Raw genomic sequence first — 24,234 nt, 5'->3', positions numbered from 1 at the left:
AAACAATAGTAATTTTCATGATGTTAAACCGATTAAACGCCAATCTTGATGCATGTTGTCAGATTTACAAAATCATCAAAATCCAGAGTTTATTAGGAGCTTTTATTTGAACTTCTATTGGCTATGTGAAATAATAGAGAAGATTAGGAGAAATCTTCCTTATGCTACACATAGGGTAGTTTATTTATAATGTAAGATAAGGGTTAAACCCTAAATACAGAATGAGCTAAGCCCAATTAACATAAACACACAACTTAACATCTAACACTCCCCCTCAAGCTGGAGCATATAAATCATATGTTCCAAGCTTGTTACAAAGATACTCAATTCTTGGTCCTCGTAAGGACTTGGTGAATATGTCTGCCAACTGGTTGCTTGAGTTAACGAACTCAGTCTTGATATCTCCGGATATGATTTTTTCTCTAATAAAATGACAATCAACTTCAATGTGCTTGGTTCTCTCATGGAAGACAGGGTTAGAGCTAATATGAAGAGCAACTTGATTATCACATATAAGTGTCATGCGAGTGACATCTCCAAATTTCAATTCACTAAGTAATTGTTTAAGCCACACAAGCTCGCAAGTAGCAGATGCCATAGCTCTATATTCTGCTTCTGCGCTGGACCTTGCCACAACACTTTGCTTCTTACTTTTCCAAGATATCAGGTTGCCACCAATAGAGACACAATATCCAGAAGTAGACCTCCTATCAGAAGGGGAACCAGCCCAATCAGCATCTGAATAGCAAACGATTTTTGTATCGTTGTTAGGGCCATATAGCAAACCCTTTCCAGGTGATCCTTTAATATACTTCAGTATGCGAACAACTGCATCCCAATGGTCTTCACATGGGGAGTTTAGAAATTGACTCACCACACTAACTGCGAAGGAAATGTCAGGACGCGTAACAGTAAGATAGTTTAATTTACCAACTAATCTTCTGTACCGTTCAGGATTTGATAAAAGCTCCCCCTGATTTGGTAGGAGTTTGATGTTAGGATCCATAGGTGTCTCAACAGATTTACAGTTCATTAACCCTGTTTCCTCCAAGATGTCTAATGCATACTTCCTCTGAGATATGACAATACCATCATTGGATTGTGCTACTTCAATACCCAAAAAGTACCGGAGTTTGCCAAGATCTTTGGTTTGAAAATGATGACAAAGGTGTTGTTTCATCTGAGAGATGCCGAGATAGTCACTTCTTGTGAGAACAATATCATCGACATACACTATTAAGTAAATACATCCAACACTTGAGTGGTGATAGAACACTGAATGATCCGCTTCACTGCGAGACATACCAAATTGTTGAACAACACAGCTGAATTTACCAAACCAGGCCCGAGGAGATTGTTTTAGGCCATATAAGGATTTGCGAAGAGGACATACCAATCCAGATGACTCCCCCTGAGCAACAAAGCCAGGCGGTTGCTCCATATAAATTTCTTCATGCAAATCACCATTTAGGAAAGCATTTTTGACATCAAGTTGGTAAAGAGGCCATTGTCGAAGAGCGGCCATGGCAATGAATAGGCGAACAGAGGTCATTTTTGCCACTGGAGAAAAAGTATCACCATAATCCAAACCAAAAATCTATGTAACCTTTGGCAACCAGTCGAGCTTTCAGACGATCAATTGTGCCATCAGGGCCAACCTTGATAGCATACACCCACCTGCAACCAACAACAGACTTTCCAGATGGTAATTGGACAAGCTCCCAAGTTCCACTTTTCTGTAAAGCACTTAATTCATCCAGCATAGCTTGACGCCAGCCAGGATGAGTTAAGGCATCACCCACAGATTTAGGAAATGACACAGAAGAAATGGATGAGAGACAAGTGTAAAAAGATGGAGATAATCTGTGGTAACTAAGAACAGTATAATGGGGGGAAGGGTTACGGGTAGAGCGTATACCTTTACAGAGGGCAATAGGCAAGTCAGACTCATTTGCTGGAGCCGGAGGAGACACAGGAGGAGGCACTGGAAGTGAGTCATGAGGGAGACAATTGCGGCGACTATAAACCTGAAGGGGTGGTGGTGAAGGACGATCCTGTGGTGAATGGGAGTCTAAAGAAGGAGGAGACAAAATGGGTGGAGCATCACCAGGAGGATCACAGATAAGAGGAATATCAACAGTAACAGGGAGAGGTACAAAACTAGAAGATAGATGTGTAAAGTAAAAAGAAGATTCATCAAAAGTGACATCAGCAGAGATAAAATGACGATTGAGGGAAGGGGAAAAACACTTATAACCCTTTTGTGACCGTGGAAATCCTAAGAAGACACATTTGTGAGACCTAGGAGATAACTTATCAAGACCAGGACTAAAATCATGAACAAAACATGTAGACCCAAAAACTCTAAGAGGTAATGGATGTAGAGGGTCTTGAGGAAATAATATAGAATGAGGGATTTTGTTATCTAGGACGGAAGATGGCATGCGGTTGATAAGATAACATGCCGTGAGAACAGCATCACCCCAAAAACGTGAGGGTACTTGACCATGAATGAGAAGGGTACGAGTTGTTTCAATAAGGTGTCTATTCTTGCGCTCAGCCACCCCATTTTGTTGAGGGGTATAGGCACATGAGGTTTGGTGAAGAATGCCATGAGAAGCCATGAAATGTTTAAACGGTTGAGAAAGGTATTCACGGCCATTATCACTGCGTAAAGTGCGAATAGAAACCCCAAACTGAGTTTTTATTTCATTGAAAAAAGATTGAAATATAGAAAACAACTCAGAACGATTCTTCATGAGAAACAACCAAGTACATCTGGAATAGTCATCAATAAAGGTAACAAAATACTGAAATCTGAAAGTGGACTTAACACGACTAGGTCCCCAAATATCAGAATGAACCAATGAAAAGGGGGATGACGCTTTTTGTGAAACACTACGAGGAAAGGAACTACGAGTATGTTTACCTAACTGACAAGACTCACGACAAACTTGATAATTTCGACAGACTCGGAACAAGTTGCTGCAGTTTGGCAAGACTTGGATGACCTAACTGAGCATGAAGAAGGGATGGTGACTCCATGATTACGCCAGCATGTGGAGAAGGGCTGAGATGATATAGGCCATGAGACTCACATCCTGTGCCAATCATGTGTTTCGAACTCCGGTCCTGCAACCAAACAGAATCTTTGGTAAATGAAATAACACACTTAAGGGAACGAGTTATACGACTTACGGACAATAAGTTAAAAGGAGACCCAGGGACATAAAGTACATTATCAATGGATATGGACGGAAAAATATGAACAGTACCAATACCATGAGATGAGACTCTAGACCCATCAGCCATCGTTACCGAGGGTAAATTATCTGGACGTGACAAGGAAGAAAACAAGGACTTGTTACCAGTGATATGATCGGTGGCGCCTGAGTCAAGGACCCAAGATCCGAGAGAGCGAGTCAGACCAACAAAAGGGGTACCTGTGCGTATAACAGAAGCAGATGTAGTGGAACTAGAGTGCTGACGGTCCTCATACCATCTGAGAAATTCCTGAAAGAGTACAGGGTTATTTATGGTATTTGATGAAGTAGGATGGTTTGCAGACGGTGATCGGGGAGGTGGATCAGAATTAGCCATTGCTATAGGTCGAGGAGAACGTCCATGAAGCGCATAACATCTATCAATTTTGTGGCCTAGCTTGCCACAATGGTCACATTTTGGACGTCCTTTACCTGGTTGGCGAGACCGACTCCGATCATCAAGTTGGGCAGCCATGGAGAGGGAGAAACCCTAAAAATCCAAATTGCTTCGATTGACGCAACAACCACAGATCCAGAAAGAGGGCGAAGAGGCGATCACGGCGGTGCTGATCGGCGGCTGAACTCTCTGGCGACGCGCCGGCATGCGCGGCGGGAAGCGGCGGCAACAGTGACTGTTGTGGCGGCGCGTGGAGGCGCGTGGGTGGTCCGTTCGCCGCGATCTTTGGACCACGGTGGTTGCCCGACCGAGACGATTCCGATGGTGTGGTCGTCGGTCGATTCTGGAACTCCGGCGGCGGCGTCGGCGACTGCAGCGACAACAACGGTGATGGGTACCGGAGACCGTGGAGTTGGCGGAAACTATTCCTGTGCTCTAGATACCATGTGAAATAATAGAGAAGATTAGGAGAAATCTCCCTTATGTGTTTAGCATACACATAGGGTAGTTTATTTATAATGTAAGATAAGGGTTAAACCCTAAATACAGAATGGGCTAAGCCCAATTAACATAAACACACAACTTAACATCTAACAGGCTATAATGGACATCTAGTTAAAATGGATTTTATATGATGTTTTCTGGCATGACCTTAACTTCTTCAAAGTAAACTACAGGTGGATTATTCTGGATTTATGACTATAAACCCCCAAAGATTTGGGCAGAAATATGTTGGGAAGGTAATTTCTACCTATCTCTTTCCTGAATTAGTGTGCTAAGGCTGATTTTGGTCGAGAATTGTTTTCTACTGTTGATTAGTCATCCTTATTCTAGGTTGCAAATCCCCAAGACATTCTCATTTTCTCAAAGGCTACAAAAAGGACCAAGGTTGAAGGTAATTTGAGTTATCTTTATTTACCTTTCTATACCAAATTCATTTCATATCAACATTATTTTTCCAGTTACAACATATCCTAGACAGGCTTCTTTTATCAGTTCTCTTACTGATGACGAAGCCACAATTATACATTTATTTTACATTATAACTTATGTTTCTTATTCCGGTTTTTCTAGCTATTTATTTTCTTCCTGAAAAACTTATTTTAGCCCTGTCCACACCTGCCTTTGATGCTGTTACTGCAGCATGCATTAGTTAGCCTCTTGTAATCTGTTTTGAGCAGTGCCAGTTAGCCCTGCCTCTGTTTCTATAATATCTGGCAATAGATCACTGCATATGATAGCACTTTTTTTTTTGTATCCCAAATTAGAATGATAAGAATCTTTGCAGAACCACACCACAAAAGCTAGCAGTTATAATTGTAGAGCTCAAGGTATTATAAACCTCACCCTAGAACCTCATACTTCTAATGTAGGACTAAGGTCCCATTCCTTGCCACTGGATCCTAATATAGCAGCATGCTTTGCACTAGCCCTCTGGGCAGTCCCAAGTGAATATTGCAGTGCGATATCACCATCCACAGCACTCTTTTGCAGCTGAAAAATGATGGAAAGCTCTAGTACTAATTGATGGGAATCTCGGGAGAATTACACAAAAAGCTAGATGCGGTTATGATTAGAAATTTAGAATCAGCATTATGGACAGATTGGAGAATTGTGTTCTCTTTGTTTTTTGGCCATATTAAGAATCATGTACATGACATGCAATATATGTAAAACATATAAAAAGTCACTAGTTGGCCAATTGGTGTACATTTATTTTTGGTTTAATTGTGTTACATAATTTGAAAAACAGTGATAGTCTCAGTTTTCATTTTAAAATGTGCAAATTAGTAACCCTTACACATCTCTTTTTATAGGAAAAATTGATGATTCAGAACGACTTCGTCCAGAAGAATTAAACCAACAGAACATAGAGGCTTTGGTTGCTGAAAGTAATCTGGTATCTAATTATTTGGCTAATTTATTCCTTTCTGTTGTAAATATTGGGATATGAAGAAATATCCCTTTGTATCCTGATATATATCTTTTTTATATCTTTTCCTTAGTTTCCTTTTTGTTTACCCTATGAAACGGACAATAGAGCTTGTATTAAAAATATACTGAATATATCAAAATTCTTTTTCTTTCAACTCTTTTGATATTTCCATTTGTCTTTTATAGACACTTCTTAATGTAACTTGAATTTTGGTGGAAATTTTCATATGTTTCATCAACAAAGATGGAAGAAAAAAAGATAATCATAAGAAACAGAGATCACTTCAATCCCTGTGCATACTTGTTCGCATAATATGCAACTTCATGAAAATTTTAACTTATCACTGTTTAAGCTTGTTTACTAGTTGTGTAATTTTAGTAGAGATGACTCTGTACTGACTTGCGCTTTGTAGAAAAGAAACATGAATATGAAAGAAATTTTCAGTTTATGTTTTTTTCAATGTATCTGAACTCTAATATGGTTTTACAGAAAATGGAGATACTGCCAGTCAATGATTTGGATATTGCTTTGCAAAATTTTGTGAACAAGGATGAAAAAATGGCATTTTACTCTTGTGTACAATACAATATTCAAGAAACACGAGTGAGTATTCTGTGCTGCATTTATCTTTCATATGCCTTTATGATGCTGCTACGTTGTAACATCTGGTCCATGGTTTATTCCACAGCCTGTTAAGATTTAATATAGAGCTTTCTTTTTACTGTCAGTTTTTTCTCTTCTCATTGATGACTTTCATGCTTGATCAGAATAAAATTGCTGAGGATCGGGATAACCTGAAGTTTGAGGAAGAGGATTTGATTATTAAATTTGGAGAATGTTTGGAGGTTAGAAGCTTCATCATTGTTGTTTATTATTAATTGATTTTCAATGGATTTGGGTTTTAAATTCGTTTTGCTTTTGGAGAAAGCCATGATAGTACTTGGAGATAATCTAGGCACAAAAGCTTCTCATGTTCTTCAGACCTCCGTTGATCAGAAATTTGTTTGCAGTATTTTCCCCTGTTGGGGCCTTCATATTTTTTACACGTGGCAGTGGTTTTATGGAAGTAACATTTGAGTTTCATGAATGACTTGGTTGGTTATCTCTCTTGTTCTAGGAACGTGTCAAGGGACGACCTGCTCACTCCAAGGAACCCACACAACTCAATGATGGTGCTGAACCATGGAAGGTAAACCTTCGTGTGTATGATACTTGCTATTGCAATAGGGATGGACTGCTGGTTTTGTGCTGGCAATGTTATTATCCATGACCTCTGGTATATTTTTCTTAACTTCTCTCTAATTCCATGTAGGATTTCCAAGGAAGAAGTGCTACTGGAACTGGAAGTACTGTAGCTTCCTTCAGTGATGATGAAGATGCCATACCAGTATCTAGCTCAAAGCCAAGTACTAGAGGTCGGAAAGGGTCATCTGGTGCATCTCAAACTACAACCAGAGGTAGGGGCAGGGGAAGAGGCAGAGGTTCCAGCACCATGAAGCAGACAACTCTTGATGGAGCTTTAGGGTTTCGCTTTTCTCAGAGGTGGTTTTTCTTGCTGATAAATAAATTATTTAGTAGCTTCGTTGAGTTCTTTGCAAAAATGCTATCAAACTTGAGAGTTTATGCTTAGCTCGTGGAACCTACATAACCTGACTTGTAAGCTTGACTCGTTAATTTGTTAAAATTGATCTAATGTAAGAATAATATTTAAATCCCTAAAACTAACATATATGCATGGAACATAGTATTTCTAATACAAAAATAGTTCAGCAAGTTGATAGGATATAATAAGATAGGTTTTAATGAGTAATAGGGGCAGGACAGAGAAAACAGTTTTAGGAATTAATTGTTGTTGGGTAGTTAGAAGTGAGTTGCCTTTATAAGAAGGCAAGGGGGGTCTGGTAGGGGGTAGTTTTTGGATTTGTGAATTGTTAGACTGGAACATTGTCCAGTAGAGGGAGGAAGGCTTCCTTGGGGGTGATTCTGTGTATTCTGATTCACTCATACATCAATAATACATTCTATTCAGTTCTGTTTGGTGTGTTCTTGAGAGAAGGAGAGGGTTGTTCATCAGAATAATATTCAGTGCTGTTGTTGTCCAGTATTCTGTGTGGGTGTGCTGTTTTGAGAGAAAGATAGACTTCTTGACCAAAGAAGTCTATCAATTTGGTCCGACCTGCCGGATCTCCTTAGGAGAGGTTTGCCAGATCAAGAAGGGATCAAGAAGTGATCAAGAAAGGGTGGAAGCATGGAAGGAAGAAACAATACCTTGGAGAGGAGGGCCAGCGAACAGAAAATGGGGATGGCTGGATGGAGAAGAGATATCCAAGAAATAAAAGAAATGTTGCAGGAAATCAAGATTCACATAAAGGGCTCAGAAAAAAGTGAGAAATCTATCATGAAAGGAAAGAAAGATAGTTCAGAGGAAGAACTGGAGGAAGATAGGGGCAGAGTGCAGCGGAATTGGAGGAAGAAGGTAGAATTGCCTATTTTTGAGGGGATTGATCCAGAGGAATGGATATCCAAAGCAGAGAAAATTTTTGAGATCCAAAACGTGGCAGCAAGGGAAAAATTAAGATTGGCCTACAGTAGCATGGAGGGAGGCACAATCTATTGGCTCAGTGTCTGGAAAAATAAAACCAAGAACCCTTCTTGGAAAGAATTGAAAGAGGCATTGATAAGGCGGTTCAAAGGAAGAGTTAGAGGTTCTATTTTTGAGAAGTTAGCCCAAACTGCAGAAGTCACAGAAGCTGCTGCTGAGAAAGTTGCAGGAGTTGCTACTGTAGGGGTGGATGACGTGACAAATGTTGATAGGGAAAATACATCAGGTGAAGACCATGATAAGAAGGTTGTTACTCTTGCTTCTCCAAGTAAAGTTGCAAAAGCTGTTGTTTCTGGGAAGGAAAGAGAGGGAGATATCAGTGCAGAAGACAAAAACTGTGATGGAGACATTGTTGGTGTTGTTGCCCAGGAAGTGGCAAAAGCTGCTGTTTCTAGGGGAGATAGTGGGGTAGGTTGTGATGTGTATGTCAAAACAGTGAAAAAGGGTGAAGGCAGAGGAAAGAAAGAAGAATATGGTGGGAACAGGGTGACTATTGAAATAAAGTAGAAGATGCAGCTGTCTTGAGTGGGAAAAAAATATGGTTGTCACAAACATATAAAACACTAGAAGACCAATGGCAGGGATATTTCTTTGCAGGGCTGCAATATAACATTCAGAGGAAACAGTTAGCTCAACATGATGATGATGAAGGAATTGGATGGTCAGATCAACAAGTTCTTTCCTTTTTAGCTTCTAGGATGAACAAATCTAGGCAAGGAGAGGGCTTCACCAGTACTGCTGCTATTAAAATACAAAAAAGGTTTTGGGGGTGGAAGAAGAGAAAAGAATTCTTGATCATTCATCAGAAAAGAGTTAAAATCCAGGTCCATGTAAGTGGTCACCAGGTCAGAAGGCAGTATAGAACAATCATACGGTCCATGGGAATTCTGGAAAAGAAGCAACTCTTATAGGAGTCAACAATTCTTTCATATAGACCACCACCCAAGCCTCCAGACCTGAATTGGAGGGAAGCAGCCAGTGGGTTCCCTTCCCTTCCTATATTGAAGATGAGCCATGGGAACAAGCATTATTGTACCAACCTTGAGGACAAGGTTGTTTTGCAGCAGGGTGTAATGATAGTGTTAGATGTTAAGTTGTGTGTTTCTGTTAATTGGGTTTAGCCCATTCTGTATTTAGGGTTTAACCCTTATCTTACATTATAAATAAACTACCCTATGTGTATGCTAAACACATAAGGGAGATTTCTCCTAATCTTCTTCACTATATTTAACATGGTATCTAGAGCACAGGAATAGTTCCAGTCAACTCCACGGTCTCCGGCACCCATCACTGCCGCTGTTGTCGCAATCGCCGCCACTGCCGTCGCCACCGTCGCCGCCGCCGCCGGAGTTCCAGAATCGACCGGCGACCACACCATCGGAAGCGTCTCGGCCGGGCGACCACCGTCGTACGAAGATCGCGGCGAACGGACCTCTCACGCGCCTCCACGCGCCGCCGCAAGAGTCGCCGCTGCCGCCGCGCGTGCCGGCGCGTCGCCGGAGCTTTTCGCCGCCGATCAGCACCGCCGTGATCGCCTCCTCGCCCTCTTTCTGGATCTGTGGTCGTTGCGTCAATCGGAGCATTTTGAATTTTTAGGGTTTCTCCCTCTCCATGGCTGCCCAACTTGATGATCGGAGTCAGTCTCGCCAACCAGGTAAAGGACGTCCAAAATGTGACCACTGTGGCAAGCTAGGCCACAAAATTGATAGATGTTATGCACTTCATGGACGTCCTCTTCGACCTATAGCAATGGCTAATTCTGATCCATCTCCCCGATCACCGTCTGCAAACCATCCTACTTCATCAAATACCATGAATAACCCTTTACTCTTTCAGGAATTTCTCAGATGGTATGAGGACCGTCAGCACTCTAGTTCCACTACATCTGCTTCTGTTACACGCACAGGTACTCCTTTTGTCCGTCTGACTCACTCTCTCGGATCTTGGGTCCTTGACTCAGGTGCCACCGATCATATCACTGGTAACAAGTCCTTGTTTTCTTCCTTGTCATGTCCGGTTAATCTACCCTCGGTAACGATGGCTGATGGGTCTCGAGTCTCATCTCATGGTATTGGTACTGTTCATATTTTTCCGTCCATATCCATTGATAATGTACTTTATGTCCCTGGGTCTCCTTTTAACTTATTGTCCGTAAGTCGTCTAACTCGTTCCCTTAATTGTGTTATTTCATTTACCAAAGATTCTGTTTGGTTGCAGGATCGGAGTTCGAAACACATGATTGGCACAGGATGTGAGTCTCATGGCCTATATCATCTCAGCCCTTCTCCACATGCTGGCGTAATCATGGAGTCACCATCCCTTCTTCATGCTCAGTTAGGTCATCCCAGTCTTGCCAAACTGCAGCAACTTGTTCCGAGTCTGTCGAAATTATCAAGTTTGTCGTGTGAGTCTTGTCAGTTAGGTAAACATACTCGTAGTTCCTTTCCTCGTAGTGTTTCACAACGAGCGTCATCCCCCTTTTCATTGGTTCATTCTGATATTTGGGGACCTAGTCGTGTTAAGTCAACTTTAGGATTTCAGTATTTTGTTACCTTCATTGATGACTATTCCAGATGTACTTGGTTGTTTCTCATGAAGAATCGTTCTGAGTTGTTTTCTATTTTTCAAACTTTTTTCAATGAAATAAAAACTCAGTTTGGGGTTTCTTTTCGCACTTTACGTAGTGATAATGGCCGTGAATACCTTTCTCAACAGTTTAAACATTTTATGGCTTCTCATGGCATTCTTCACCAAACCTCATGTGCTTATACCCCTCAACAAAATGGGGTGGCTGAGCGCAAGAATAGACACCTTATTGAAACAACTCGTACCCTTCTTATTCATGGTCAAGTACCCTCACGTTTTTGGGGTGATGTTGTTCTCACGGCATGTTATCTTATCAACCGCATGCCATCTTCCGTCCTAGCAAACAAAATCCCTCATTCTATATTATTTCCTCAAGACCCTCTACATCCATTACCTCTTAGAGTTTTTGGGTCTACATGTTTTGTTCATGATTTTAGTCCTGGTCTTGATAAGTTATCTCCTAGGTCTCACAAATGTGTCTTCTTAGGATTTCCACGGTCACAAAAGGGCTATAAGTGTTTTTCCCCTTCCCTCAATCGTCATTTTATCTCTGCTGATGTCACTTTTGATGAATCTTCTTTTTACTTTACACATTTATCTTCTAGTTCTGTACCTCTCCCTGTTACTGTTGATATTCCTCTTATCTGTGATCCTCCTGGTGATGCTCCACCCATTTTGTCTCCTTCTTTAGACTCTCCTTCACCACAGGATCGTCCTTCACCACCACCCCTTCAGGTTTATAGTCGCCGCAATTGTCTCCCTCATGACTCACTTCCAGTGCCGCCTCCTGTGTCTCCTCCGGCTCCAGCAAATGAGTCTGACTTGCCTATTGCCCTCCGTAAAGGTATACGCTCTACCCGTAACCCTTCCCCCCATTATACTGTTCTTAGTTACCACAGATTATCTCCATCTTTTTACAGTTGTCTCTCATCCATTTCTTCTGTGTCAATTCCTAAATCTGTGGGTGATGCCTTAAGTAATCCTGGTTGGCGTCAAGCTATGCTGGATGAATTAAGTGTTTTACAGAAAAGTGGAACTTGGGAGCTTGTCCAATTACCATCTGGAAAGTCTGTTGTTGGTTGCAAGTGGGTGTATGCTATCAAGGTTGGCCCTGATGGCACAATTGATCGTCTGAAAGCTCGACTGGTTGCCAAAGGCTACACACAGATTTTTGGTTTGGATTATGGTGATACTTTTTCTCCAGTGGCAAAAATGACCTCTGTTCGCCTATTCATTGCCATGGCCGCTCTTCGACAATGGCCTCTTTACCAACTTGATGTCAAAAATGCTTTCCTAAATGGTGATTTGCATGAAGAAATTTATATGGAGCAACCGCCTGGCTTTGTTGCTCAGGGGGAGTCATCTGGATTGGTATATCGTCTTCGCAAATCCTTATATGGCCTAAAACAATCTCCTCGGGCCTGGTTTGGTAAATTCAGCTGTGTTGTTCAACAATTTGGTATGTCTCGCAGTGAAGCGGATCATTCAGTGTTCTATTGCCACTCAAGTGCTGGATGTATTTACTTAATAGTGTATGTTGATGATATTGTTCTCACAGGAAGTGACTATCTCGGCATCTCTCAGATGAAACAACACCTTTGTCATCATTTTCAAACCAAAGATCTTGGCAAACTCCGGTACTTTTTGGGTATTGAAGTAGCACAATCCAATGATGGTATTGTCATATCTCAGAGGAAGTATGCGTTAGACATCTTGGAGGAAACAGGGTTAATGAACTGTAAATCTGTTGAGACACCTATGAACCCTAACATCAAACTCTTACCAAATCAGGGGGAGCCTTTCTCAAATCCTGAACGGTACAGAAGATTAGTTGGTAAATTATACTATCTTACTGTTACGCGTCCTGACATTTCCTTCGCAGTTAGTGTGGTGAGTCAATTTCTAAACTCCCCATGTGAAGACCATTGGGATGCAGTTGTTCGCATACTGAAGTATATTAAAAGATCACCTGGAAAAGGTTTGCTATATGGCCCTAACTTCAGATGCTGATTGGGCTGGTTCCCCTTCTGATAGGAGGTCTACTTCTGGATATTGTGTCTCTATTGGTGGCAACCTGATATCTTGGAAAAGTAAGAAGCAAAGTGTTGTGGCAAGGTCCAGCGCAGAAGCAGAATATAGACCTTGGCATCTGCTACTTGCGAGCTTGTGTGGCTTAAACAATTACTTAATGAATTGAAATTTGGAGATGCCACTCACATGACACTTATATGTGATAATCAAGCTGCTCTTCATATTAGCTCTAACCCTGTCTTCCATGAGAGAACCAAGCACATTGAAGTTGATTGTCATTTTATTAGAGAAAAAATCATATCCGGAGATATCAAGACTGAGTTCGTTAACTCAAGCAACCACTTGGCAGACATATTCACCAAGTCCTTACGAGGACCTAGAATTGACTATCTTTGTAACAAGCTTGGAACATATGATTTATATGCTCCAGCTTGAGGGGGAGTGTTAGATGTTAAGTTGTGTGTTTATGTTAATTGGGCTTAGCCCATTCTGTATTTAGGGTTTAACCCTTATCTTACATTATAAATAAACTACCCTATGTGTATGCTAAACACATAAGGGAGATTTCTCCTAATCTTCTTCACTATATTTAACAGATAGGATATAATAAGATAGGTTTTAATGAGTAATAGGGGTAGGACAGAGAAAAAAGTTTTAGGAATTAATTGTTGTTGGGTAGTTAGAAGTGAGTTGCCTTTATAAGAAGGCAAGGGGGGTCTGGTAGAGGGCAGTTTTTGAATTTGTGAATTGTTAGACTCGAACATTGTCCAGTAGAGGGAGGAAGGCTTCCTTGGGGGTGATTCTGTGTATTCTGATTCACTCATACATCAATAATACATTCTATTCAGTTCTGTTTGGTGTGTTCTTGAGAGAAGGAGAGGGTTGTTCATCAGAATAATATTTAGTACTGTTGTTGTCCAGTATTCTGTGTGGGTGTGCTGTTTTGAGAGAAAGATATACTTCTTGACCAAAGAAGTCTATCACAAGTGAACTCCCTAATAAAGAAAAATAGGAAATTACAATAATAAATTAACAGTTTTATAGTACATTATGAGAATATATGATAGGATATAATGTGATAGGTTATAATGGTAATGGATACAGGACAAAGGAAATAGATTAGGAATTAGTTGTTAGTTGGTTGGGGGGCCTTTATAAGAAGGCAGGGAGCTCTTATGGTAGGGGATTTTTGGATATTTTTGTAGATTGAGCTTTGGCTCTTTGTGAAGGAGAAACCCTTAGAGGAGAGAGTGCTCTCCTATTCTTGTATTCTTTGGTTACAATAATAATACAGTTTTGTTTCCAGTAATCTGGTGAGTGAGTGTGTGCTGTTTGGAGTGATAGATAGACTTCTTGACCAAAGAAGTCTATCAAATTGGTCTGACCTGCCGGATCAAAGCTTGTGGAGCGAGATGGAGGGAAAGCTAAACACGCTGGGAGGGAGGATGGATGAGAATGAGTGCGTTGGAAGGGCGGTTTAACTCGATGGAGATGATGACAATGGAGGAATTGAAGTCCGAGATGAGAGGGATGCGCCAAGAACTTAAAGAAATCAATAGAATTGTTGGAAGAAGAACTTGGAACCAGGACAAGAGTTCAGAAAGAAGTGAGAAATCAATCATGAAAGGAAAGAAAGAGAGAAAAACAGGTAAGGATGCTGTGAGAGACAGTCTGCAAAACATCACGAAAGGTACGAAATTCTCTGAAGGAGAGTACTTGGCTAATGATGAAGAGAAGAAGGAAAAAAGATATCCATAGGGCAGTAAACCAGATGAAGAGCCACTTTTTCCGTGGGTTGAAGGAGTGGAGTTGTCCACAATTGAAGGGAATGGTGCCCAGGGTCAAACAACAAGGGCATCAAATGTTTTTGAAGTTCAGAACATCAAAGGATCAACAAAGGTACACCCAACAGTTAATAACATGGAAGAAAATGCAGTCCAAGGGTTCAAGATCTGGCAACAAAATTCCAAGATCCTTTCTTGGGAAGATCTTCCAAAAGGCCTCTGTAGGAGTTGCGGGGCAGAGAATGCTGCACCACTTTTGAAAAGTGTGGGGGTAGAAAACAGAGTGCCATTGCTGGAAAATGGGCAACAATTAAACAAGAGAGGGTCGAAGATTACATTCAAGATTTTGAAGTGGGATAAAACAATAGGGGTGAATTTTATTATGCTATTGATGTGCTGCCTAGTAATAATACGCAACATGATGGTTTATGGGATATGGATATTCTTTATATCCATAGAGATATTGGCCTTCTTGAGGAGGTAGGGAAAAATGCACGGAGAATTTTATTTGAGAGTTTGGCAGCAGTAACATGGTCTGGGAGTGGGGAAAAATTCATCCAAGAATTCAAGATATTGGTGTCACAAGCTAGTATAACACCAGAAGATCAGTTGGAGGAATTTTTCTTTGCGGGCTGCAATCTAACATTTACAATTGGTTTCCACAACAGCATCTAAAGAACTTGATTAGAGATTCACAAAGTGCTCTAATTGTTGGAGAAAGGCCAGCAATGAAGAATTACACTCTCTGTAGGGAAGAAAAAACCAAAACAGAAGGGAGATTTGGAACAGAAAAATATAGTATGACGGAGTAGGAAGGGGATGCAACAATAAAAAGAATTGAAGGTGGAGATGCAGCCAAGCAACAATCAATGACATTGGAATTTTGGGATTCCAAGTTACTAGGTTCAGAATTTGGTATGCAAAAACCACTCTTATATCGACCACCACCCAAGCCTCCAGATCTAAACTTGTAAGCAGTAGCCAGTGGATTCCTTTCATATGATAACACATTGATGAAGATGACCCATGAGATCAAGTTTCACGGTTCCAACCTTGAGGACAAGATTGTTTTGCAGCGGAGTGTAATGATAAGATATAATGTGATAGGTTATAATGGGTAATGGGTGCAAGACAAAGAAAGTAGATTAGGAATTAATTGTTAGTTGGTTGGGGGGACCTTTATAAGAAGGCAGGGAGCTCTTGTGTCAGGGACTTTTGGATATTTTTGTAGATTGAGTTTTGGCTCTTTGTGAAGTGGAAAATCTTGAAGGAGAGAGTGCTCTCCTATTTTTGTATTCTTTGGTTACAATAATAAGAGTTCTGTTTCCAGTAATTTGGTGAGTGAGTGTGTACTGTTTGGAGTGATAGATAGACTTCTTGACTAAAGAAGTCTATCAATATAACATTCATACTATGATATGAAATTCAACCAATATTATGGTTTGAAATATGAAAACCAACAAATATGTTGAAAGTGAAAAATATTTCGTGTTACACATCTTAATAAGTGTGATGAAACCATTAAGTTATGTCAAATTGAAACTTTCAATTTATCAGAATGCCATGTTATCAATACATGAAACGAAGAGAGCAGAGAATGGAGGGCTCGGCTTGTTACTAGCAATTAAAACAAACAGTTAATAATAATTTTTTTCTAAAAAGGTCTAGTACTGCTGAGAGCAGAGAATAGAAGTAGGGCATAGGATGCCTAGCTCATAGTTTGAGGTTATATCAACTTGTAGCTCCGACTTGCTGCCAGCTATTGTTAAACAGAGCAAGATTCAACACAAAGAAATGAGTATAACTAAATATCGAAGCCTTCATTGGAACGCAGAAGAATAGTAAGAGCCTTCAACACAGATGATAGAATCGGAAGATGGATGTCATCAACAGAGATCAAAATTGTAAGTTTGGTGCCCTGAACAGAGATGAGTGTCACAAAATTTACCTCTGCTACATTTTAATCTCCGTTGCCCTTCAGAACTGCCCAAATGACCGTAGATTTGGACCCCAGGTAGAATCACCAACTCACTTCTGCAATCAGGAGTTTGAGCAAGTCCAGACTACTAGTTTGTTGAAGTTTTGCCAAAAGCCGACCAAGAAATAGGCTTGCATGTGAGTTGAACATATTGATGGCTGCAAACTCGGAAACTCATCTGATTTAGGAGTTCGCTCATGAATTTAATGACTAAATTCTGTAGCAAAGTAAAAATCCAGAACAGACGTGGAAATGATGAGATAAAACTTTACATAATTTTTCTTTTGTTTATTTGTATTTCTTTTACAAGACTTTCTAACTTAATAAACTTGTCTTTAGTGCAGAATGTGCTTGTTTTTGTAACCTATTGTTGGTCAATGGACCCTCCCAGGTTACTGTGTTAAATTTTTGTGTGACTGAAATTCAGTCTCATTGTAAAAGACTAGAAGAAGAAGTACATGATCACTCATAGCAGAGATATTAAGTCTAAACTTAACCCTCTATTTATTTTCTTAGTAGAAGCCATGACTCTTATATCTGACTTGGGACTTGGTCCATGCATCCCTGTTGCTGCTTGCATGTTGGGCAATGTGGACACGGTGTGCATGAAAATAATTTAGTGAAGGATTAGTTTCCCCCATTGATGAATTTATAAAGTCACTTTGATATTCTACTGATTACGCCATGACAAAAGGGGCAGTTATTCACCCTGATTCTATTGACGTAATGCAGGTCTGCATCAGTAGCTGCAGCAACTGCCATCCAAAGTGATGCTAATGAGGATAATTTGGCTTCTGCTTTAAGTGATGATGCTGAGAAAAATGATGTTGAAGAGATCGATGATAGTTCGGTATAGATCAAGCTAATTCCTTGTGTATTGTTTTCCTTAGTTGTCACACCTTGAAATATGAAGCATTGATTAGGCTTTGGTTGAGTGCTTGCCACCAGCATAACCTGTCATTTTTTTGCATGCTTAGAATTGTAAATTTTCACTGAAGCATCCTTGACATGCTCAATAGTTACCAAGTTAAATCTGCTGCATGTTATATTGCACAGGAAAATGAATCCAGGATACCACCAGGGCGGAAGAGGGCTGTTCCAAGGGGAAGAGGTAGAGGATCTACACAGTCTTCTAAACGTGGAAGAAAATCAGATAATTCTTCAATCCATAGAATGCTCATGAACGATGACGACGATGATGATGACGAGGATATCATAAAAAGATTAAATAAGTCACAACCTCGGGTATGTATCTCCCATTTTCCATTCAAAACATTTGTTTAAATAGATGATCATCCATGTAGTGTCCTTGCGCTTCCATTTATTCACTCAATACACTTTATTCTGCCCATAGGACTTCTAGAAAGTAGAGCAGATGTATTTGAACTGTGCTTGGGTGTTGATTGGTAATTTGTGACGTACCAAAAAGATACTTGGGATACTTTTGATGTGTCACCCTTAAGAAAAGCATGGTTGTCAAATTAGCTTATTCACATTCTATATGAATTTAATTACACATAGATGTTGAAATTACCCAAAGGGAATTGATTTTCTTAGTGGTCTGCTATCTTGTTGAACATGTTGCCAGGGAAATGTTCATCCTCAGTAAACGTAAAATGCAGATGGGGTTGATATTGGAAATTTCTGTTAATACAATGCACCTTCTGATTCTTAACATATTTGGAGTTGTGATTTCGTGAAACTAAGCCATTTCTCTTGTTTTTAGGTTACGAAAAGCTATGGAGCTCTAAGAAGGTAAACAGTCCCGATGACAAGATAAATAATGTCATACGTTGAATCATTATCTACCTTGTATAAATAAAATATTGAGTGAGTCTGTCAAGTGTCAACTAACTTATAACGTCTTACTGAGATTTGAAGATACATCATTTAGGCAAAATGGAATTAAATTAAGTAGCTATATGTTGGCATAGGAAGAGGAAAGCAAACCATGTGAGTTACTTCAGAATAGGTTCTGCAGTCTTCCAAATAGTTTATGTTTCTTCAATGCATTCTTTGCTATTTTCTCTTACCATTCTTTCTTTTTAGGCACCACAGTGCCATTCAAGTTTGACACAATTGATTGATGTTTTAAGTGAAAGAAAGCTGGAGCTTATAATTACTTTCTTTCCTTTTACTTATAATTACACAAACGCTTCTGAAGCAAAGCATGATTATTTAGGGCAGCTGGATGAGTTGAAGAAATTGATGATAGCCTGGTAATTAAACGTAGAGGAAAATAAAGAAAAGTCCTAAGTAAACTTAACAAATGTTTAGTATGGTTGGAGACAGGTGTTAACCGAAACGATTTAAAAAGAAAAGGCGTCAAAAATCAATCACAACTGAATTTTCTTTTATAATTTTTAGATTTTGTTTTTGCAACCATTTCAGTTGGTGTAGATTTCAAATTGGGATTGAACTAAGCTGCATAAAGCTAATAATTATATATAAGTGCATTCAAAATTGTCTGGTTTAATTGTAGTGTATTTACAAATCATGAAAAAAACTTGTAATTTACTTTTTAATTGAAGAAAAAGTTAAAAATATAAACATACAATAAGTATAAAAAGAAATCGCAATACGTATCTACATTTGACAATTTTGCAGTGTTCTTTCTGTAAACACATGCTTAACAATTTTATAGTAAGAAAAATATAAAAAACATTTAAACTACGCTACAAAATATTAATTTAGTTGTGTAGGTTTCTTATGAAATTAAATTAAATCAGATCTAATTTTTATATTTTTAATTGGGTAACTTTTTTATAATAAACGAAGTCTTTTGTTTTTAAATAGTCTGCGTATTGTTGTAATTAAATTATAATTTAAGAAATATTTGAAGTAAACAAACAAACTATTGCCCCAAAATATAGAGAGACCATCGGTTAAATTTCTATATTTAACTGATCAATATATAAAATCATGAACTGAATCAGAAAAGAAAAAGTATTTTTCTGTATTTGGTAGAGTTGTTTTGTACCAATTAAAGTTCATTTGAATTATATCGGTAAAGTTTTAATTGATTGTTATAAAAAATAAATTGTTTATACCCAATCTATCAAATTAAAAATATTAAATAAATGCATAATTATACTGCTTATCCAATGCACGCTCAATCATGTTGTAGTGAAGCTAAATTGCATGAGTATAAAAATATGATGATTTTAACATTTATGAGAGTGGTGTTAGAAGTAATATATGATAGTGGTGTGAGAAGAAAAAGGTGGGTGTGCCGTGTTAATTCGAAATATAAAGCATTTTTCTTTTAAAATAAAAAAAGGGCTAGTTGGATAGATATAGACAAATGATATAGAATGGAGAAAGATAAAATGTGGATAGAAAGATATGAGTTAGAGATACATAAAATCCTTTAAACCCTTCTCATTGGTTGCTCCAAACAACACCATCCCCACCACCAACTTCTACAATTCATTCTAACCACAAACTTCTCTTATTATATTTCCCTACATATGATGTTCCATTCAACCCTTCTTCTGCAAACCACTGGAAGTTGGAAGTGATGGCAGCAACATTGATGGCAGCAACAAGTGGTTCTGGCACTGTTCTTAAACCAAGTCCTTTCCTAGGACAAGGCAAGGCTGGAAATGGCAACCCTCTTAGGGATGTTGTCTCAATGGGAAGTGGGAAATACAGCATGGTACTATTACTCACTCTCCTTTTTCTTTTATTTTGAGTTATTGTTTGAGTGAGTCTGAGTTTGGTTTTGTGTTTGTGAACGAGAAGAGCAATGAGCTGTGGTATGGACCAGACAGAGTGAAATACTTGGGACCCTTTTCAGCTCAAACACCTTCATACTTGAAGGGAGAATTTCCAGGTGATTATGGATGGGACACTGCTGGCTTATCTGCTGACCCAGAAGCATTTGCCAAGAACAGGGCTCTTGAGGTTACTCTTTACCATAATCCTTCTTTCTTTCCTTCTTCAAACTCAATCATTTACATCTCCAGATTCATTTTTATTTTTATTTTCAGTAACAATAGACTCATATTTTTAAATCCATTTCATATATAATATAAAGCTAAAATAGTTATAAATAAATAATTTTTTATATTTTTTTGAAAAATAATCAATGATAACAAATAAAATGCTTTTTGTGGAATAAGGTGATCCATGGGCGTTGGGCCATGCTCGGAGCCCTGGGCTGCATCACCCCAGAGGTGCTAGAGAAGTGGTTGAGAGTGGACTTCAAGGAGCCAGTGTGGTTCAAAGCCGGGGCCCAGATATTCTCAGAAGGTGGGCTTGACTATTTGGGCAACCCAAACCTTGTCCATGCCCAAAGCATCTTGGCAGTGCTGGGCTTCCAAGTTGTTCTGATGGGCCTTGTTGAAGGGTTCCGCATCAATGGGCTCGATGGAGTAGGAGAGGGCAACAACCTCTACCCAGGAGGCCAGTACTTTGACCCACTGGGCCTTGCTGATGACCCAACCACTTTTGCTGAGCTCAAAGTGAAGGAGATCAAGAATGGAAGGCTGGCCATGTTCTCCATGTTTGGGTTCTTTGTTCAAGCCATTGTAACTGGTAAAGGCCCATTAGAGAACCTTTTGGACCATCTTGACAACCCTGTGGCTAACAATGCTTGGGTCTATGCTACCAAGTTTGCCCCTGGATCTTAATTAAATCTCCACCCCTTATCATCATTATTGTCATTTACATGTAGATTATGATCATAAATGATAATTGTTGGATTAGCGAACTTTATAAGGATTAAGCCTCATTTTAATCACGGGATATCCCATCTTTGTTAAGCTAATTTTGTTTAAAGTATTCAATGAGAAAGGTGTTTTTGTTACTCTTTTTAACAATGATGACAAGAGCTAAAAGGATGCATTTTTTTTTCCTAACCATAAAAAATATAAATATATTTTCATTTTTTGTATACTTAGAATATAATTTAAACTTTTTAATATCAGTAATTAAAATTACTATTTTTATTGGTTATTTCTTACACAAAAATTGAAACAAGTTACTTTTAAAAAATATAACTAATTATGTATACATTTAACAGCGGCTCTTCTTTATTTTAGAGGTTGATCTCACATAAACAGGCCTTAATATCTGTAACATCCCAAATACAGTAATCACCATATATCAGAAATAATTATATTTAACAGTTAAACCATGCAGTCTTACACTAATAATAGGGTTCAAAAGCCGAACGGCTTAAAGTACAGAACTACAAGAAGTTTGGAACGGACGGTTTTACAAAAATTTAATAACCGAACGTCAGAAAATAGAAATAACAATTAAACGCTAAAGTGAACGAACACTCTAAGGCTCGGCTTTAACTTCCACTTCAACTAAGTTTTCTTCTTCGATGACTTCTTCCAGAGTTGCCTCGTCTTCTGCTCACATCCACACGGATGATCATTGCAAGGACAGGACGAACGTACATAGACAATAGACAACACAAGGAAAACGAAGGGTAAACTTATGTAATTTAATTTATACATCAACATATAAAATAAACATTTCAATCCACACAAGCACATAGTTCAACATATAACATCATACGAAATATATATATATTAGACCGACCGTCCGGACTATATGAATCTGTGTAGCTACAGGCGTCCTTGCACCCGAGTGATGAAGTAACTGGGATACACTCAACAGCTGCCACTCGAGGTTAGTCCGTTCTTACGTCGCCCATGTTAACTGATGGACTAAGGACCTCCTGCCATTCCCACACATGACATACCCCCTCTACGTGAGGATGAGTACTCACGGAACATCAGGATGGACAGCCAACATTAGCATAACCACAGTCATACTTTACCAAATCCATATTCAGTATATATATGAGTCGTTCCTCCCTGGAACGCTCGTCCAAAATCCATCATCATATAATCACTCAAAATAAGGTTCACACTTTAAAATCTTACACTTTATCATCAATTTCATCTTTAGTTTTAAGGGTATAAAATAACGAACGGTCAGCCCTCTGAAGAACGAGGACGAACGTTAAGAAGCCGGACTGAAAGAACTAAGAAATCTGTTACGGACGTTACTTTCTATGCGGTCAGTTGAATGAACTAACTCGTTTAGATGTACACTGGTACTTAAAGAAAATTTCATTATGAAGACCTTAGAATGGATCCAATGTAAAGAGAAGAACCAAGAATATTTAGAACTATCTTTGGATTAATTCGCATACGAAAGTCCGTTGCTAGTAAATGAACGAACGTGAGTAAAAGAAAATATTATTATAATTGAACGAACGCTATTTTATCAAATGGGTTATACAATAATACGAGCGCTTGGTATAAGACCGAGCACTACTTAGGACGAACGCTAGGTAGATGACCAAGCACTAATTAGGACGAACGCTTAGTATAAGACCGAGAGTTCATCAGGACGAACGCTTGGTATAAGACCGAGCGTTACTAATTTTAAGTATAAGGGTATAAATTTTTATTATTCCATTTCAGAGACTCGGATACAGCTAGGTTGAACCGAACGCTCAAACATAGCATTTCACAGGAGGACGCTCGTTCTCGATCAGATTTCTTTCCGAATGAAAGAATTCCATGTTTAAGCCATTTACTAGGAAACCGAACGGTATAAGACCGTTCGATGACGAGCATACATTATCAAGGTAAAGAATATCAGATTCATATTTTTCATATATTCTAGCTCAACATTTCTCATATCTTATAATTTCATATCAATCATCAATTCACATACTTTATAGAATTCACATTAACAATTCATACTCCACAATAATTATCCATATTCCCATTCATGCATATCAACCATCATCATACGTATTCAATCAGCATATATCTCATACATCCAGTACGTATCAGACGTTCATACAACATACAAGTATCAATTAAATTAAATAAGCTTTCCTTACCTGGAGTTGTGAGCAACTTGTCCTAAGCGCAAGATTTGTGGCTCAACCAACTAACGTCTTTCTACCCTTAGTGGTCACTTAACTCTTCCAACTCAAATCTAACCATAATAAAATCACAGTACTTAGACTATATCCACGCATGCAAACCATAACTTGGTTTTGCATGAACCCTAAGAACGAATGACTAAGGGAGGAGACTTACCAGTTTCAAACGTGATCTTCGGTTTAATGGAAAGCTTAGGACGCCGGGATCTCGTCTACGGTCTCTGAAATGGGATCGGAGTAGAGAACGGTAAGTTACAGAAGAGAGAAGATGGAGGCCTTTTAGAGAGAAGTTGGAGAAAATGAAATCTGAGTTTTGGGAGGAAGAAGGTGCGTGCAGGGTAGTGGGAGGGTTTTTCAGAAATCAGTTTTGTTCAACCCACGTCCAAACGGACGAGCGTCTCCCCTGCTGACACCTGCACTCCACTACTGACTTCAGAAGCTTCTACTGTGACAAGTGGCGCTCACGCATGGAGTGCAGAGTGGGTTTTTAATGCTACTGAGCGTGTGGCGAGGTGCATTTATGAAAACAACCAGGTGACTCAGCAGTGCATTTAATTTGGATTAGACAGATGGCTTACGGTTTAATTTTTCCAAGGTCTCATGATATCAAATTAACTGTTTTTAGTTTTTAATATATATTCATTTATTATAAGGTTGTCTTTGTCAAATGATCATGTCTCAGAATAAAAATGTCAAATGTTTAGTGATTTTCATGACCACTTAAAGAAAAATATC

The 24,234-nt window shown here is 39.1% G+C and overlaps 2 protein-coding genes across 2 annotated transcripts in view; both read left to right on the top strand.

Moving 5' to 3' along the window:
- MRE11 (DNA repair and meiosis protein (Mre11)) overlaps positions 1-18,609 on the top strand; it is a 28,602-nt gene extending 9,993 nt beyond the window's left edge. The window contains exons 11-20 of the mRNA XM_088093087.1: positions 4,338-4,400; positions 4,495-4,555; positions 5,478-5,560; positions 6,086-6,199; positions 6,364-6,441; positions 6,714-6,785; positions 6,909-7,138; positions 17,310-17,427; positions 17,634-17,822; positions 18,304-18,609. Of these exons, the coding sequence (XP_087949213.1) occupies positions 4,338-4,400; positions 4,495-4,555; positions 5,478-5,560; positions 6,086-6,199; positions 6,364-6,441; positions 6,714-6,785; positions 6,909-7,138; positions 17,310-17,427; positions 17,634-17,822; positions 18,304-18,336 (1,041 nt within the window). The 3' untranslated portion in view covers positions 18,337-18,609. The remainder of the gene's footprint in view (positions 1-4,337; positions 4,401-4,494; positions 4,556-5,477; positions 5,561-6,085; positions 6,200-6,363; positions 6,442-6,713; positions 6,786-6,908; positions 7,139-17,309; positions 17,428-17,633; positions 17,823-18,303) is intronic.
- Positions 18,610-20,051: 1,442 nt separating this feature from the next.
- On the top strand, positions 20,052-21,387 carry LOC124848432 (chlorophyll a-b binding protein 13, chloroplastic-like). Its single transcript, XM_047326107.2, has 3 exons — positions 20,052-20,235; positions 20,322-20,483; positions 20,702-21,387. Exons 1-3 carry the CDS (start codon positions 20,098-20,100, stop codon positions 21,209-21,211), a joined length of 810 nt encoding a protein of 269 aa, XP_047182063.1. The 5' UTR covers positions 20,052-20,097; the 3' UTR covers positions 21,212-21,387.
- The last annotated feature ends 2,847 nt before the right edge of the window (positions 21,388-24,234 follow it).

Source organism: Vigna umbellata, chromosome 6, assembly GCF_029865625.1.
Source record: "Vigna umbellata cultivar VRB3 chromosome 6, Vumbellata_1.0, whole genome shotgun sequence".
In the NCBI taxonomy this organism is placed as follows: Eukaryota; Viridiplantae; Streptophyta; class Magnoliopsida; order Fabales; family Fabaceae; genus Vigna; species Vigna umbellata.
The sequence above is the reverse complement of the archived record's forward strand: the minus strand, read 5'-3'. Positions and strand labels throughout refer to the sequence as shown.